We start from the raw sequence: 18,465 nt of genomic DNA on the forward strand, positions 1-18,465 counted from the left end.
AATATGGGCTACCAGAATGTCATTGAGCTATACCTTTTAGGGTCATTTTCTGAGATCCTAAGAAAGCATGCTCTTGGCCACTCACAAAATGTTGTTTCATTCTTGTTATTTATTGGTTTAGCAATATGTGTGCCGTATTTCTCTTGAATTTCACTTTCTGTTTAATGTCTAGATTTCTTAATCTAAATATCATCATTTGTGCTTTACGTATTTCTGATGTTCTTGTCTCTAACGGAAAAATAAACATGTTGGATGCCTTATCATCATTAGAGATTATGGATTATAAAAGCTTTATACTTATATTTTTCTCTATTATGAATTTCACCAGAGATTTTTAAAAATATTCATTCTTTTTCTACTCACCATTCCCTAGTTTTTTCCCACAGCTTTTTCCCAACTCTGAGAATTTTAGAAAGATCTATCTACCTTAAGGTCCTCTTTGCTAGAAGAGTCTAACCCTTTGCACAATAGTACAAAGACATTTTTGATGTCTATGAGGTTAAGGCAAGAAAAATTTGTTAAAACGCATTCACCCAGCACTCTTTATGCTACCTGTAATCTTTCACATTAGTGAAACCTGGATCCATAGTTTCCCTTTTGTTTACAGGCATGGATCTCTTCTCCAACTGTACTGAGGAATGTAAAGCGCTGGGCCATTCAGATCGGTGCTGGATGCCTTCTTTTGTCCCCGCGGATGGACGCCAGGCTGCGGATTATCGCAGCAATCTGCATGTTCCTGGCATGGACTCTGTTCCAGACACTGAGGTGTTTGAAACTCCAGAAGCCCAGCCTGGGGCGGAGAGGTCTTTCTCCACCTTTGGCAAAGAGAAGGCCCTTCACAGCACCCTGGAGAGGAAGGAGCTGGATGGACTGCTGTCTAATACACGAGCGCCTTACAAACCACCATATTTGAGTAAGTATTACATAAAAGCCTTTATCAAAGTATTCCCTTTGAGGGAATAAAGTTCAACATGCCATTCTTCTTAGTGAAAATAGAGCTCAGGTTGTTTTTCAGAAACAAAGATAAAAGTGACTCTTGGATGCAGGCAGTCCTTTACTATGGAAAAATGAGTATCTTAACAGGAAGACAGGTTTCTGTGTTAGGACATGGTTGTTGACAACAATCAAACATAACTTTTGATGTTGAAAACATTTTTCAAATGCATTTCATATTTCCTTTGAATATTGCTCGCTTGCTTACTGATTTCCATGTGTTTTGAAGGGCTTAATTAAGATGGAAAAACATCTCTTGACACTTGAGTCACTGGGAGATCTCATTTTTTTATTGATGCCAGCATTTTCACATAATCATCCTTTTCCCACAGTGACATTAAACATTTTAGGCTAAATTAAGAAATCAGCGCAGCTATCACTTTGACCATTCAACGTAATTTAGTAATATGTTCATATGGTCAGAATCAGAGGAACTATGTGATGGAAACATACGAATAAAGCAATATTCTTCATTTACTTAAAATAATACATTCTTCTAACAATGGAGATGTTCAAAATTGTACTCCTCTCTTTCAATATTGGGACCATATTCTCTAAGTGGATTATTTTATACAACCACAGTGAAAATAAAAATGCTTAGAGATTCTGTAGTATATTTCTTTGAGGGTCTTGGTAATGAAATTATCCTATTATTCTCTGCTACATAGGAATCTTTTTTTCTTTTAGTTAATCGGTAAATACCACTGACAATTCAATAGTTTGGTCAAACCACATAAACTAATACTTGATAAGGATGAAACTCATAAAGACTCAATCAAAAGATGACTTTTATTTTGTATTGCAAATCTAACGTACATGGTGTTTTCTTACTTTCATCCCCTAGTACAAAAAAAAAAAAAAAATCATGGGATCATAAGCTAGAAACAAAAATAAAACAGTTTGCAGATGTATCATTACTTTCATGACTTCAGGAATGGGAGGGAAATAGAAAAAAAATACCTAAAGGAAAGACAAACTAGAAGAACATATATTTTAACTCATGAATGTAAATATGAAAGGCATGAATTGAATACACCGAGGACAAGACCACTACTCTAGACATTGATAAAGGAATGAATCTGCCATTGGAAATATACATTGTGATGGCAACACTGATTAAACTGTTTTATGAAGGATTCAATTCAACTTTTCAGATTTCCTGGAAATACCATTACCCCATATCATTTTAGAACCAAATAACTACTCCTGTCTATAAACTATTGATATTTATTTTGCTTTATTTTTTGGCTTTATAAAAATGCAAGGAGACCACATATACTTAGAAAGTATTGAAATGTCCAACATCATAACTGATGAAATTTGGATGCTAAAGTCATAAAGTTTAGCTCACACATCTACACACATTAGTGATTTAAAATAACCTAAAATAGTTATTATGTGTGTTGCTAGAAATCAAAGAATTCATATATCATTTAATTAAGAAAATTAAGATTTTTTTCCATATTACTCAGATATGGTAGAATAAATTAGTTTTAAAAAACTATTTTTTTTTCTGTTTGAGCCAGCTCACACCACTCAAAATTTAGGGTTTGGGATGAAGTGTGCCCTAGGTGAAAAAGAAGCAAAAATATAAGTATTTTGTTGTTTTTACTTATACTCTCCTTAGCTATTTGTATGACTTCAACTTTTAGTGTTTAATATTAACTTAAAATTACATCATGAGCCTGATATTAATAGACATAGTCAATTTTATGGTTAATTTAATAGTATAAACTATAAATCAAAACCATGCCTGACCATTTTGCCCTCCAAATTCACATGGTGGTAGTCATTCATATTTGTATTATTTATCATCAGGAATGGAAGTATTCTCATCTTCTAAATTGAAAGCATGTCCCTTACGTAACTAAACTAAAATTTTGACATCTATAACTTATTTTGAATCAGAATGTTTAAATAATTATTGAGGTAGAGTTTTATTTTGCTAAACATGCATTTAGTTCTTTAGTAAACATAACGTACATTTTGATGTTGAGAAAAACAACTGTATATTTGGTTATTTTTGTAGAGCTCTAAATATAAAGCCTAATGAAGCTACCACTGCCATTTATAAAATGATGAGGAAATGGTAATATGCTTAATAATACAAATGAGATCATTGTCTGTGCCCAAGGACTTCCCGTTTCTATACTTGTGATTGCAAAATTTAAAATTTAAACTTGCAAGAAACCAACTTTTACATAAAAGTACGTGTATGCACATGTTAAAGAAAGTAGTTTCTGTGTTTCTTTTTTTAAAGAAATGCTGGGGCGCCTGGGTGGCTCAGTCGGTTAAGCGGCCGACTTTGGCTCAGGTCATGATCTCGTGGTCCATGAGTTCGAGCCCCACGTTGGGCTCTGTGCTGCCCACGCAGAGCCTGGAGCCTGTTTCAGATTCTGTGTCTCCCTCTCTCTGACCCTCCCCCATTCATGCTCTCTCTCTCTCTCTCTCTCTGTCTCAAAAATAAATAAACGTTAAAAAAAATTAAAAAAAAAAAAAAAAAAAGAAATGCTCACATACAGCTGTATTTTTTTCTTTTTTCTTTTTTTCCAATGTGTAAGAAAAGATCTGTGAAGAATATACGTGATGCATTTAATGAAATGAAAGTTCGTTTTTAAATCAGGAGCGATTTTGAAAGTTTCTATTAATACTCGTTAGTCATGAACACCTTATGAGCTTGTTTGCTCTTATTTTTGTTACGATATTGTAGTTTGTTAATGCTCTGGTAAAAACCAAAGGGATACACTGAAGGACTGAAGAAATAAATGTAAATATGTAGAATATGGTCATATTCAAAACTCAGTGTTTAGCTTTATCTTAAAATGCTGATGAATTTTAGCTTGGCTTTACCTTTTTAGAATAATAAAAAATTCTAAAGTATCCCTTTAACTTTTAATAAAAGTTAATCATTGTTTTGAACATTTATTAAAATGAAACACAAAAAATATTACCTGGACTTTAAAAATAACATCACATTTTATAGTGAAGAATTCATGAAATTCTTTAGTATTATAGACACCTTATATAAAATCAGTCTTTCAAATGACACATTCTGAATAATATCAGCAAATAAGGAGCATAAAAATAATTTAAGTTCCAGAATAGTTGATAAAAGCTGTATTATCAAGGTACTTTAGAAAATCCCAGTAGTTAAAACAATTTTGTTATTTTGGCAATCATTCTTGCTTATGATTTTGGCTACACATTTTGAACATCATCACTTAACGATTGATTTTGTCAGTGGATGAGACATATCTTTCGGTTCAAATAAGCCTAAATGAAACAAAGGATTTCAAGATTTCAGGATTTCAGGATTCATTATTTGGAAATTTGATTTCTTGTTGATAAACATAATCAGTGCCTAAGAATTGGCAACAGTCAAAAGACAATAACCAATGAAATTTCATCTAAAATATATTTGTGAAAATCTTTTTTTTCATTAATTTGAAGGGTCATGAGGTAATAAGTTATGCTGAATGAAATGAAGAAATACAGTGACATAATTAATTTTTAAATACTGTATTCATGAAATATTCTAGTTTTCTAGAACTGTAAAGAACGATTTACTGAAGTGTCATGGTCCATGTTGCCTTCGTATTACACGTCATTTAGACCAGTCCATGCATGCCAAAAAATTACGAGCTGTCTCCTGACCTAATTTTAATTTTGCCTACTTTTTGAATCTCCTTCAAACTTCAATTCAATTTGCTCTTAACACAAGAAAAGGTGTCAGAACTTTTGAAACATTCCATTTGAAAAATTGCTGACACTTTACGTAGACTTCTTTTCAGTAAACGTCATTTTGAGAAAATTCTTTTGGGCATCGATGTTATTTCTATGGTGCACTTCAAGTTTTCAGTTGATTAAAATTGTAGACCATGTTTTGTTTAGTCACATTTCTTTCAATCCCTTCATTATCTCAATCTGCCTTCTGTGAGTTTTCTTAATCTGTTGAACTCAATAGTGTGGTAAGAGTGTACATAGGATTCAAAATAAGCAACTTCTCTTATTGGCACACAGCACCCTCATATTTACATATCTTCATATAGTGTTTTCTCTGGGATTTGTATATTCTTATAATGTCATAAACATAACATCACTTTTTCAAATATTAAAGTCCACAAATAAGCATTCTTGTATGTGGCCTTTTTAACATTCCTGTCTCCTAGCTCCATACATCACTAAATAGATGCACATCTTTTTCAGGATTATTTTTTTTCCTAGTACTTATGTTAATTTCTGTTCCCTTTGTCTCCAAGTTGTGTTACTTTTCTATAATATCCTATTTCTGAGACTTTTGCTCCTCTCACTCTTCTCTATAAGAATAGCTCTAGATTTGTTAACCTAACTTCCTCACATTTTTAGTTTATCTCTTTGTGACAAATCTCTAGTCTTTGAGTCACACCAGTCCTTCTATTTTTCATTAAATTCCTTTGTTTAGTGATTAAGAATTGATCTTTCATAATCAACATAATTTACGCACCTCAACTCCGTGAACAGGAAACAAATGATAACTCAATCCCAGTTCATATTCTCTGCATATCTATTGTTAGATTTAATGTTCACTGAATTTTATGATATTTTACTTCTTTGAAAAATGATAATCTGTTCACAACTGGTATCATTACTCCAGTTAGCTGATGCAGCAGCTGCCTGGAACTTTCCTGTAACTCCAGATAAATGAGATATTATAATATTATCTTATTTCTTCTTTCGTTAAGTAATGGTCTACCTCAATTAATATGATTTACATCGGAAGCTGTAAAAATCTTCTGAGGTGAACAGTTCATCTGTACATCTATACATATGGCAATTTCTGTAGGCAATTTGTTTTTACTTATTCAGACATCAGTGCTTCTCTGTGACTTATCACATGTCATTTAAAATGTGTGCCTTTGGGTGCATCGGAACTAGTTAGTATCCAATACTCTCTTGGCGTATTGAGACTCATTACCCGGCTGTGCATATTATAAATGCTAAATAATTATGTGATGAAAAATGAATGACTGGCTGAATGAGTGTTTTTAAAGTATCCAAATAATCTTTAATGCTCTCATTATACTTTTCATTTACACACACGTCTGCAGTTGTTTTTAATCTCCAGGCAAACTTTCTTCTCTTCTAATTTTTAAAATATGTTTTAAATTAGTTGTCTTTCTCTGGTGCTATTACCTCCAAGTTTTTATAAGGGGAAGTAGATCGTGAACTCATTCAAAATATTGAAATGCACCCAACCAAGGTGCTTTGTTATGTATATAGGTGGAGTTTTTCTATGCTTTGAGGCTTCCCTTTGATTCATTCTAAGAACTTATATCCTAAAAAAGTGTTAAGTTTGTTTCATACCTGTTAGTTCTCTTATACTTCTAAGTACTCCCCTTTCTTACCAGGTCATTGAGATAAGCTTTTTTGGACATATTTTATTTACTAACAGGTCTCATGGTTTCGGTCCCATCTTTCATTTCTTTGTAAAGTTAATAGATCCAAATTTTCCTCTGGTATCATCACTTGTTTTTCTTATATAATTCCCATGTAGGAATTACTTATTTGCATGTTATTAATTCTGTTTTTGAATTCACAGATATATAGTTCAATAAAATATATATTTAACGGTCTATAGAAAAAACTTAATTGCTAAAAGTAATTTATATCTTTATTCAGTATTTTACACTCCATGTGTGAGTGTCCATCAGTTATTTAAAGCAGTTTATTTGGTGCATACTTTGCATTTTATTGAGCAAACATTTAGCATATTAATATTATTTATATACCTGATTTTATATTACAGATCATTTCCATCCTCTTTCTTATTTTGTACATTGGAAATAAATCCATATAAGCATTTGTCCGCCATGTGAGCCTAACAAAGGAAGATTATCAATTAAAATATAAATAGAATTATTCAATGAAAAGGATTATCTACCTGGGATTTTTTCCTGCCTCATCATACTGAAGATGTGTGGGTCAAAATTTAAATGCATTGAGTTATAAAGATATTGTAAAGAAGTCTGGAATATATAAATTCAATTGCTTATAAATATCATTAAACATTATTCAATACTCAATGTGCCAGACTTTTTTTGGGTGAGTCTGCGTCTCCTGAAGTCCTTTTAATAGGAATCAGATAGTGTCATTTAGGTAATAGAGCTTGGAAACTGTTTTGTACTCTGAGGTTTAGTGTTTAAGATTAAATAATACTCTCAAATCAAGACTGAACTTAACATAATGTGAGTCAATTTAATGTTTCCCAAAGTGTAATAAAATCCTGGAAGTTTTGTATCAAGGTTCATAAGACTTCCTAATTACTGTATTAGTGGCCCCTAATCACCTACATCAGTTTAGGTAGGGACAGTATAGAAGATTCGGAAACACTGAATCCCAAAAACGTAATTACATACAAAAGGACACAGATGAAAACAAGTTATAAGCTAGAAATTTTCGCAGATAAAATTCAGGGTTTTATTTCTGATTCTTTAACTGATACATTGCATGAAATTATATTTGTACCTTATACCTAGGCACATACTGTATTCTTTCTCCTGGAGATACATTTCTTTTAACTGTGAGGATTGAAAAGAGTATATGAACTTCATTTCAACAAATTTTTTGTAATCTGGCCAGTAGAGTGTTATTAAATAATCAATGACAAAAAACCCAAAAACAAACCAAACCAAACCAAACCAAACCAAAACAAAATAAAACAAAAACTACCACTGACAGCTTTTAAGTCATTGAGCTCAACAATGAGCTCAACAAGTGATTGTAAATCCTTTTTCTGTGTTCTGTAGTCATGATTCTGTTATATGGATGCATTTATGCATATAGACATCCCATATAGAAGCATTATGTTTTTAATTTAATTTAATTTTTAATTATATCTATCAGTTACCAGAGAAAGAACAGAGCATGATTATTTAACTAATGGCTACTTCAGTATCAGAAACTGTTAAACATGAGAATTTGGCACTTTTTGAGAAACAGATAAGTGGCAATCGGTTTTGGTCCGTTTCTTTATTTTTTAAGGTGCTTGTTGTACTTTTTGAGGACCAGTTCACATTGCACATTAGAGCAAAATTGACCTGTAGAGGAAATAGGTGTCTGTATTACGAGGAAAACATTATTTTAATTTAATTTAATTTAATTTAATTTAATTTAATTTAATTTAATTTATTTTTATTTATTGTTTGCAAAAATATTGTAATGAATAGGACTTTTTTCCTCTTTTAATGTTGCTATCAGCCAGAATCCTGTACCAGATTCCAAGTTACCTGTGTTGGATATTTAATCATATATTTTATACTTCCTAGAAAAGTGACTTCGTTTGTTATTGAGTGTCCTAAGGTTTATATTTATGCCAGTCACTATATTTCAGCTGAAAGTTGGCCAATGACTGCATTATTCCATAAAAACCATAGTTGTAAATGTGTTTTTGTTAAAATTTTCGAATAAGTGCCTTAAAAAGGATGAAAAGACCCAGGCCTAGGAGAAATACATAAATAAAGCCAGTATCAAATGTATATTTCTTGAGTTAAATTTTGAATCACCCAGGATAAAGAAGTAGCTATGGGGAAGGGTCTGTCTCATATCTCACTGAACACATCATTGGGTTTTGTCTCAAAGTACAACACACGGTAGAAAGTTCGAGTCAACAAGGGCAACAGTAGAATAAGCATACATGTTGTCTTGATGGTATATACCTGATGGTGTACATAAGATGAAATATCTCACTTGTAGGTTTAATCAAAATAGTTTTAGGAATAGGTCCCTAGATAGGAAGGTTAATGTTCTAGTTTGACAGTTGCTATCATTTTATTGTTAGAAAATGTATACAAAATCTGGAGGCTAACCTGTAAAATTAGTATAAAACCATGGTACTTGTTTTCCCCACTGTTGATAAACCTTATACAAGAACTCGTCCCCTTGCCAGTTACTAATGGTGTGGGTTTAAGTTTTGTTTGCCAGAGAAATACTCCTCAGATGATTACACTGGAGAGCATGAAACCTAGTTTTGTTTTGGTAGATGTATCTTGATTCTTGATTTACCTCAACCTTTTTTTATGAGAACTATGGTAATAGAAAACAATACTACTTGGAGCTCGTAGAGTTCCACTAAATTTTACTTTTAAACATTTTAAAAAATGATGGGTAGGGGCGCCTGGGTGGCTCAGTCAGTTAAGCGTCCGACTTTGGCTCAGGTCATGATCTCGCGGTATGTGAGTTCGAGCCCCGCGTCGGGCTCTGTGCTGACCGCTCAGAGCCTGGAGCCTGTTTCAGATTCTGTGTCTCCCTCTCTCTCTGCCCCTCCCCCGTTCATGCTCTGTCTCTCTCTGTCTCAAAAAAAAAATGTTAAAAAAAAAAATTAAGAAAAAAATGATGGGTAATTTCAAGCATATAAAATAGAGAGAATAGTACTAAACTCTCTATGTTCTCCAGCCTAAACAATTATCAGGTTTTGGCCAAATTTATTTCATCCAAATGCTAACATACTGTCTTTTTCCTCACATTTTTAGAGCAAATCCAGGGTTCTGACTGCTTAATCCATTACTATTTCAGCGTATGTTTATTAAAGATGAAGTTTATTTTTAACATCACCACAAGAACCTATTCCTCTTTAACAAGAAAGTTTTTACTATCATTGATTGTCTAATTATTGTTCCCATCTCCATAATTTTCTCATAAATATTATTACACTTACAATTAATTTGATTCATGCTTGAAATAAGTTCCATACATGGCAATTCATTTTTATTTTTAAACTTTTTATTAAAGTATAATATGCATATAGAAAAATACAAAAATCACAGATGTATAACTCCACTTTTTACAAAATGAGCTCACGTGTGTAATCAGTGGCCACATTAACTGGGTCGAATAGCCAAAACATTACAAGTACCTAAAAAAGTCCTGTATTCTGTCTTCTTCCAGCTATGACCACCCCAGGGAGTGCCACTATCCTAGCCCCTAACCAAATTTAGCTTTTCTGGGTTTTCAATTTTATATAATTTGAATAAGTGGAATAGTATAATGTATTTGTTTCACTAAAATGTAATAGCCAGTTATTCTCTCTGTTAATACAGGGAAAGCAATCAGCAGAGCCTAAAATGTGTAAGCTAAAAAGACCAGTTAACATGTATTCTCCTTGAACATGATTTATCTTGCTATTTTTTGGAATTCTTGTCTAGTCTTTCAGAAATGCTTGGTACCTGTCTTTATATCTTTATTTTTGATTGAAACATAATCTGTTAACTTAGAGGTGTTTTATAGAAACAAATATTTAAGTATATTGATTTGAATACCAGATTAAAACAAGAGAGTAGAAAAATCGTAATGTCTGTATTTCACATTTCTTTGAGTCTAGGTTAGAGGACTGTGGCACACTGGCACCCATGATGCTGAAGGGAGAGTTAATAAAATAAAGAGATTAACATTTTGGAAAACAGCATATCTGACTAGAGTTTAAAAGGATTGAGGGACTGTGAATTGAGAAGAAAGGGGAGAGGTGATTTAACAAATGTTAAGTGCTTAAACAAATACTACACAGATAAGATAGTGATCGGTTAATCTGTCTTTATTGAGAGCAGAACAGAGAAAATGGATCTATATTGCATCCTGAGAGATGTAAATTGCACATTATGGGAAATATCCTGACCCTGACATTGGTATTTTCTCCTGAGAGATATGGAAACACTTTACCTAGAAAGCTTTACAAACTACAAACGTAGGCATATGTCAACTGTGATTTGGTAGAATGGCACTTTCTAGCCCTGTGATGTACTTCCTGCAAAACACTTTTCCCGGCATTGGGGCTGGTGAAGGAGTGAAAGGGATGAGGCTCAATTTTACTGGAGGACAAAGGAAAAGCAATTGAGGAAGCCTAGGTTTTTATCTATTTCCTTCGCTTCCTGTTTCTATATAGATGACTTCTTATTCTTTCTTAGAGATTCTGAAAGGGAAAAAATTTGGTTTCTTAAAGCCTTTGATTCCCCCTCACACAATGAATTGCAATTGATGATTGACTATCCAAGAACAGAAATTGAGAAATCATAGTTTTAGAAGGAAGTTTGGGGAAATGTGTAGAGGGCAAAAGCTAAGTGTAAAATGTTTATTAAATTATTGAATAATTATTTAATTATTGTTTATATGAAATATATAACATAGATTGTGTCTATTAAAAGTATGCATTACAACTTAAAAAATATGAAGCTTCACATTATATATGATAATAATTTATAACAGGAAGACAGATGACTATAGCTTTTAAATAGCTTACTTTGTCAAATATTGAATCTTTATCAAGCTGACTTAATTCTCTTATAATAAGAATTTTCCCCTTTTGGTATCATATTATCTTCTGCTGAATTTTAAGGAAATCCCTGGTGTCAGTTACTGTGAAATGGCTCACAATTAAACAAAAAATGAAACAGCCATTAATAATGATTCACAGTCAAGTTGCCTACTCCTTAAACCTAGTAGTCATACAAGCTTTCTTAATTATATTGGAAGATATAGCAAGCTGACTATATGTGATCATTACATTTTGGGTTTTATTTTGGAAAGTAAATGTAGCATTAGCTTGGTAACATGAAAGCAGGAGTTAATTCTGCACTTAAGAAAATAAAATGAGGGGCACCTGGGTTGCTCAGTTGGTTAGGCGTCTGACTCCTGCTCAGGTCATGATCTTGCTGTTTGTGAGTTCTAGCCCCTCTGACAATGGGGAGCCTGGAGCCTGCTTCAGATTCTGTGTCTCTCTTTCTCTTTGCTCCTCCCCTGCTCACACTCTGTCTCTCTCTTTCTCTCTCAAAAATAAATAAACATTAAAAATAATTTTAAAAAAGAATAGAAAATGAAAAGAACAGTGTAACAGTAAATTGTATTAGCTAAACATTAAGTCTAAATTTAATAACAGTACTAGCTACTACTGAGTGCCCATTTTGTAGGCACGAAAAGATGAAATAAGACACAATAAAGGCACTGATTTCATAAATATACAACCAGTGTTGTAAGGGGATAGCTCTTTTTATCAATCAAGGGTCATGAAATAATTTTTGAATTAGATATATTCATATTTTATGATTATATAAATATACTTAATTTTATAGAGACAAAGGGATTGTTTGGTATTAGACAATGTAGAAATGGCTTTTGTTGATGGATTGGAATGAATTCTAACTCCTTTGAACTTGAATTAAGCTGAGGATTTGGGAAAATGATATTTTTTAAATTATATAAGGAATGAAGACAATTATTTCTCAAATTATAAAAATAAAATATTGACTCATTAAAATTACTAAGAAACTTATTTTTTTAATGCAGGCTTACTTAAAATTATTTTTAGGAAATACTTGACATTAAATAATTTAATTTTCATCTCTCACATTTAAAATTGAGCCTGGGATCTAGGGACATAATCCTGGAGAACTTCAATTGCTTGCTTTGTAGGAATTCTTCATAGAAATTATGTTTTCATAATGCTAATAGAGAAAGTGTGCTGATATATCTAATATGGGGAAATGTTATCTTCCTCTTAAATAAAAACATTTAATGTAGTTTATGAAGGGCATATTATATTTCTTTGAAGTTAATTTTAATTCTGTACCCTTCATTAATCCTTCAAAGTTTTTCATATTTCAATTACTTTCTAATTTCAGAGGATGTCAATAGGTCCTACTATTTGTAATACTATTATTTATTATAAAGTGGTGCCATGGCAGTTTAGAACTGTAAAAAAGTTTTTAACCAGCTGTTTTAGGCAGATCTTCCCAAGCTACTGACAAAAACAGTATGACACACATTCAAGAAAACTTACAGTTGAGCACCAACTGTGTTCTAGGCACAGTGATTTTCAGTTTTGTTTGCCCTAGAGCATAGATCAACATACTCAGATCAGGTCATCTCAGTGTCACCTTCTCTGCACCATTCCAGAAATACGCAAAAGCATTTTTAATTATTGATATCCTCCCATGCTATACTTCATGCTAACTACCAGCCCTCTTTTGAGATAATTTTGAAAAAACCAAAAATGAATAACCAAAACTTGGCATTTTCCAACACTAGTGAAAAGTTCTCCATTTCCTTTAAAATGTACATGAAACACAGCCTACTTACCTAGTTGGATTGTGGTCTTAGCAAATACTTGGAAAATATTCTAGTCTTATTATTTTCAGGTAGGTTTTCCTAAGCATCACTAATTTTTTCCCATTTGACTATATGGGAACATGGAATTTTTAATTCCAGCAAATATCACTTTCTGATTTTGTTCTTAAGGTATGTGCATACTTGCTTTGGACTCATAGCCTACTACATAATTACAAGAGTAGGTCTTTCTGTCTGTCCTCATATCAGAGATGTGATGAGGTATAATTAAGAGCTCTGGTTACAGGGCCAATCTACCCGGGGTTCCAATACTCATCCAGCCAGTTACTAGCTGTGTGACCTCTAGAATTCATTTAACCTTCCTGTAACTCATTTTCCTCATCTGTGACATAGATCCTCGAAAGCTCATTGTAGAGATTAAATTATTTATCATATCTAAAGCAGGGAGTGCCTGGCCCAAAGGAAGCACTCATTAAGTGTTCAAGGCAACCATATATTCAGTTAAAATTGGAACAATGACATCAGCCTGAGTATGGAGAAAATTAAAATTCTGGCTTAAATAGAACTAATTATGCTTTCTTTTACTCCCAGAGAAAAATCAGACTCCAAATGTTCTTTTCACGATATATCACTATGTTACATCTGCAGTATATATTCTTCCACATAATACATATGTTTTCAAAGGACAGCATCCGTATTTTTCTTTTTCATCTGTAAAACCAATGAGACAGATTGAATAGAACCAAAGGTATGATGCCCACTAAAGACTGGGTTGTATTCATTTTGTGGTGATGTTAGTCACAGAACATGATTATAATTTAAAAAATATATATATTCTCATTATTTTACTTAACTTGTGTATTTACAGTGAGTAAATATACTTGATCATGTACAACAAGCAGTTAAAATAATTTGACAAAGAATGCACTTTTGAGACAACAGATTATTATTTGGGTGTAAGAAGCAGCATATTATATTTGAAAAAAGAATATGTTTCTTGGGGCTCCCCGCCCCCCTCCAAATTTTAAGTGGTACAAATAGATGCCCGTATCTAATTTGACATAATCTACATTTCGACAATTATACTAGCCCATTAGAGTAAATTCTGGCCTTAGGACATTGTTACTCCAAAAAGTTCTGATATCTCTGCGTAGATGACACAGATGCCCCCAAATCATCACACAAAGTAAATGAGAACAGTCTGCTACTATGTGAAAATAGAGTCTTTCTAGAAGATATCCCAAAGACTCTGCCTGCCGTAAGTCAGTATTTGACATGCAGGAACTCCAATATTTCCCTGCCTCTTTTTCTGCCCTAAAATCCTATTATCTGATAAACCGAATTCTCTCACCCAGCATTATATTTATATTTTTGTAACTTTGTCTTTTAAAAATAACATAAGACTAGCAAATGATCTTACCTAGCCTTGTTTGGAGAAATTCTTAAAAGACTATCCAAACTTTACTTTCTGTTTACGGTTTATTCGTCGGGCTGTCTTATGTAACTCTCATGATTTTATGTTTCTCTGTTTTCTGTCCTCTGCCTTCCTGTACATATCCCATATATACTGCCTTATATGTACATTGCTATTTTGCCTGAATAACAAGAGACCTAACAACTTTTAGTGCCAGTCCAGCATTATATTTTCTTATGTCTTTTTATGTTCATGCCTCATATGCAAACAAAAATTTCTCATCTTTTTTTATAAAATGGTGAAATTTCCTCCATTTAATAGTACTTTTGCCCAACTTTGCAAAAATGAAATGTTAAAGCAGATTTAATTGTTTGTTTCATTTACATATCTGTGAAATTGCAATGTCAACGGCAATTAAGCATTTCTCTCTTCTCAAAATGCAGTTTTTCGGTGATTGTACTTTAAGTTTCTTATCTCATTAACAGATAAATAAGATGGTTACTTTATTATAATAAATGTCTTTGGCTATCTTTGGAGAAGATCTCTTAGAGTATAACCAAGGAAGGATTTATAGACCTCCACTTTGGGGCCATTATTGGAGCACTATCTGAATGATTTTAACTGATAAAGAAAAATGGCATTCTAGGAGGACAAAGTTGAGTGAACAAAAATGTGGAACTAGACAGCAAATAAATATGAAGAAGTGAGTATTCTGAGTTGCCAAATCTATAAGATAAATCCAGAGGGAATAGTGGAAGTTAAAGTTTGAAAGTTATGTTTAGGATGGATGAAGACATGTTTTGAATAATAACATGATAATAATCATTAGCTAATAATGATAGTAGCTAAGAGTTGTTAAGAACTTGTCAGCCTAGCACTAGTGATGAACTAGTGATTGAAGCCTTACTCAATAAGCAAATGAAATAAGTTTTCTGTCTCCATTTACAGATGATAAAATTAAGAAAAAGGGATGTCCAGTAACTTGTCCATGGTCTGATGGCTAGCAAGGGAGAGCTAGGCTTTTTATTTGAGACCACCTGATTCTAGAGTAAGCATTTACTTGTAACCAATTCACTACTTGAATCCCAGGCTTAAGAAATTGGACACTATTCAGAGAGAAGTCAGGAAGGATGTATTGTACGGTATTGTTTTGCATTTTGTTTTATCAGCAGAGTGTATTCCAGTCGTCAGGCTTCGTGGCAATAAGACCCCGGAGGAGAATGACAGCTGAAGTTTACCTTTAGAGAAATTAAGAAAAAAAAAAAAAAAAGGGGGAAGTATTAGAATTCTAAATGTAGCAATAAAAGATAAAGAAAATAGTTATCAGGGATGGTTGTGAAATCTTCTGACTGAATGTTTGGGAAAAGGTTGCATCCCTCTTATATACAACTACTAAAGGAAAGGGAATACATTTTGATTGAAAAACTAATAACCAGCTAGGAACACCCTTGAAAGGACAATTCAATCAAATGGAAAAAGATGAAAAATTATGTAGCAAAAGCAAAATATATATCAAAAGTATGAAATTTTTTACACAGTGTCACAGTTAATTGTGAGACTGTAAAAAATGTGTACTTTTTGTATCAAGATTTTTGGAAGTGAAAAGTAGATACAAGGTAACGTGATAACTGAAAATTCTAATAGGCAGAGATATGACAGGGGTTAATTTTGGATAGGAAAGATTTGATCAAATGCCTGTGACCTTTAATCACTTAAAATATATTATTTTAATTTTTTTAACGTTTATTTATTTTTGAGACAGAGAGAGACAGAGCATGAACGGGGGAGGGTCAGAGAGAGGGAGACACAGAATCTGAAACAGGCTCCAGGCTCCGAGCTGTCAGCACAGAGCCCGACGTGGGGCTTGAACTCACGGACCGTGAGATCATGACCTGAGCCGAAGTCAGCCGCTCAACCGACTGAGCCACCCAGGCGTCCCTAAAATATATTATTTTAAATGCAACAATTAAAATTGTTCCTGTGTCTTCACTATTTCTGTGAATTGCGGACCCAGATGTTCTTAGGGTGAGCTTTACTTGTGAGTGTCTCTTTGAAAGAATGAACTCAGGAGCCATATTTTATTTACAAAATTTCGGTTTCATGGTTATAAAGTAAATTTAATGTTAGGCTATGAGCATCATCTGCCTTAATTTTTCTTTGTTAAAATGGGTGTGAAAAACATCCCCCGCTTTTCTCTAGGCGCCTAGTTTTATTGCTGCTGACACTACCCGAGGCTTGAGATTTGGGACAGAATCACTTCTTTGAGCAGGTCCTTTCACCAATTTTTGTCTTTCATAATTATCTTTAATATTGAATTATCAGCTCCAAGACACCCAGGCAGTCATTTGATTGCAAAATAATTTATTACACTTGGGAGATTTAGGGTGGAATGCAAATTATTTCCAGATATGTAAAGTATAAACCTCTCTGCTGGGCTCTGTGAGGAGACACAGGTATACTTTCTTTTGCATTCTCCAAGCCCGGTCCTATGTGCTTAGTTCACCAAAATTAACGAAGATCCCTCCGTTTTTCCATCTGGCTTCTACTGTTAAGTAGAGTATTAATTTATATTTATAGACATTTGACTTCGATAGTCCTCTAAAATTTTTGAGAAGCTCCCTGTTGTGACCACAATAATGTTCAGTAGCTTTATAAGCTTTTTATGTTTAAACCCTGCCTGTAGTTTTGCTGTATGTCATTCAGTGATTGTCAGCTTCTTGTGATTTGACACATTCTATTCTCTTTCTGGAATGCTCTCTCACCTACAAAACCACTCCTCACCACATCTGTTTGGCCATCTCATACTCGTCAATTAAGATTCATCTCATTTTACTTTCTATTTTTTAATTTTTTTTAAGTTTATTTATTCTTGAGAGATAGAGACAGAGCATGAGCAGAGGAGGGGAAGAGGGAGGGGGAGACACAGAATTCAAAGTAGGCTCCAGGCTCTGAGCTGTCAGCAGAGAGCCCAGTGCGGGGCTCGAACCCACGAACCATGAGATCATGACCTGAGCCAAAGCTGGACGCTTAACCGACTGAGCTACCCAGGCGTCCCTCATTTTACTTTTAATAATGAAGCCTGTCCAAAAAGAGATATGCATTCTTCTTGTAACTTCTTCTAGATTTTTATACATGATTGTTATTTTTAAAATATCTTACAAAACATTGTTTTTACCACTGAATTGTTAAATCTTTTGGAACAGAATCCATGTGTATTCATTTTAGAGTCTCAAGTCGCAGAATAAGGTCTACAGCAAAGTAAACACCTATAAATGCTTATAGACTGCATCAATGAATCAATAAATGAAACACCTTGAAACTGAGAACTTTTTTTTTTTTCTCCTGTTTGGTTATCTAGGCATCTTCCCGACTTATGCAAATTAATAGAATTGTAATAATCTCTTAATGCCAAAGCAAACAAACAATCCCCGAACCTAACCATTTCTACTCCTAACAAACTCTCCCCTGGGTTTCATCAATTTTTAACCTTCCATAATTTCTTTGTCCTTTTTATTCTGGCCTTAACTGTATTAGTCTTTTTATTCTTTTTTTTCTGATTGATTACTTTTTCTTTAAAAACTCCCTAAGCCTCATGTTTCACCATCACCAACTGCTCGTTTAACTAATATATTTTTTCAATGGTTTGTTGTATATAATTTACAAACATATTTGTAAAAATTAAGTCAATATAAGATAATTAAACATGAACGTAAAAGGAGATCCACTTTAAATACATGATTATGGGCAAAGGCAGGAACTTGTTAATAATACAGGATAACTATGGCTACAGGCAATTTAACTGACTTTCCTTTAGGTTTGGGGGGGTTTCCATGTAACTAACAGTTTTTAAGTCTTTGTTATCTTTACTCATCATCATTATTGCAAAAGTTATTTTCAAATTGTTTTCTTAGACAACTCTTTTTCTATGGCCTTGTGGCAACTGAGTATCTCATACTTCTTTTTTCATA

General features: G+C 33.1%; 1 protein-coding gene across 3 annotated transcripts in view; it reads left to right on the forward strand.

The window, feature by feature from the left end:
* PCDH10 (protocadherin 10) overlaps positions 1 to 18,465 on the forward strand; it is a 63,683-nt gene that overhangs the window by 13,125 nt on the left and 32,093 nt on the right. For 2 of the 3 annotated variants that reach the window (XM_060654180.3, XM_060654183.3), the window contains exon 4: positions 608 to 913. In XM_060654180.3, the coding sequence (XP_060510163.1) occupies positions 608 to 913 (306 nt within the window). Of the gene's footprint in view, positions 1 to 607; positions 914 to 6,778; positions 7,056 to 18,465 lie in introns of those variants that run through there. The other variant, XM_060654181.3, reaches the window with a different exon arrangement.

This window comes from Panthera onca, chromosome B1, assembly GCF_046562875.1.
Source record: "Panthera onca isolate mPanOnc1 chromosome B1, mPanOnc1 haplotype 2, whole genome shotgun sequence".
Lineage (NCBI taxonomy): Eukaryota > Metazoa > Chordata > Mammalia > Carnivora > Felidae > Panthera > Panthera onca.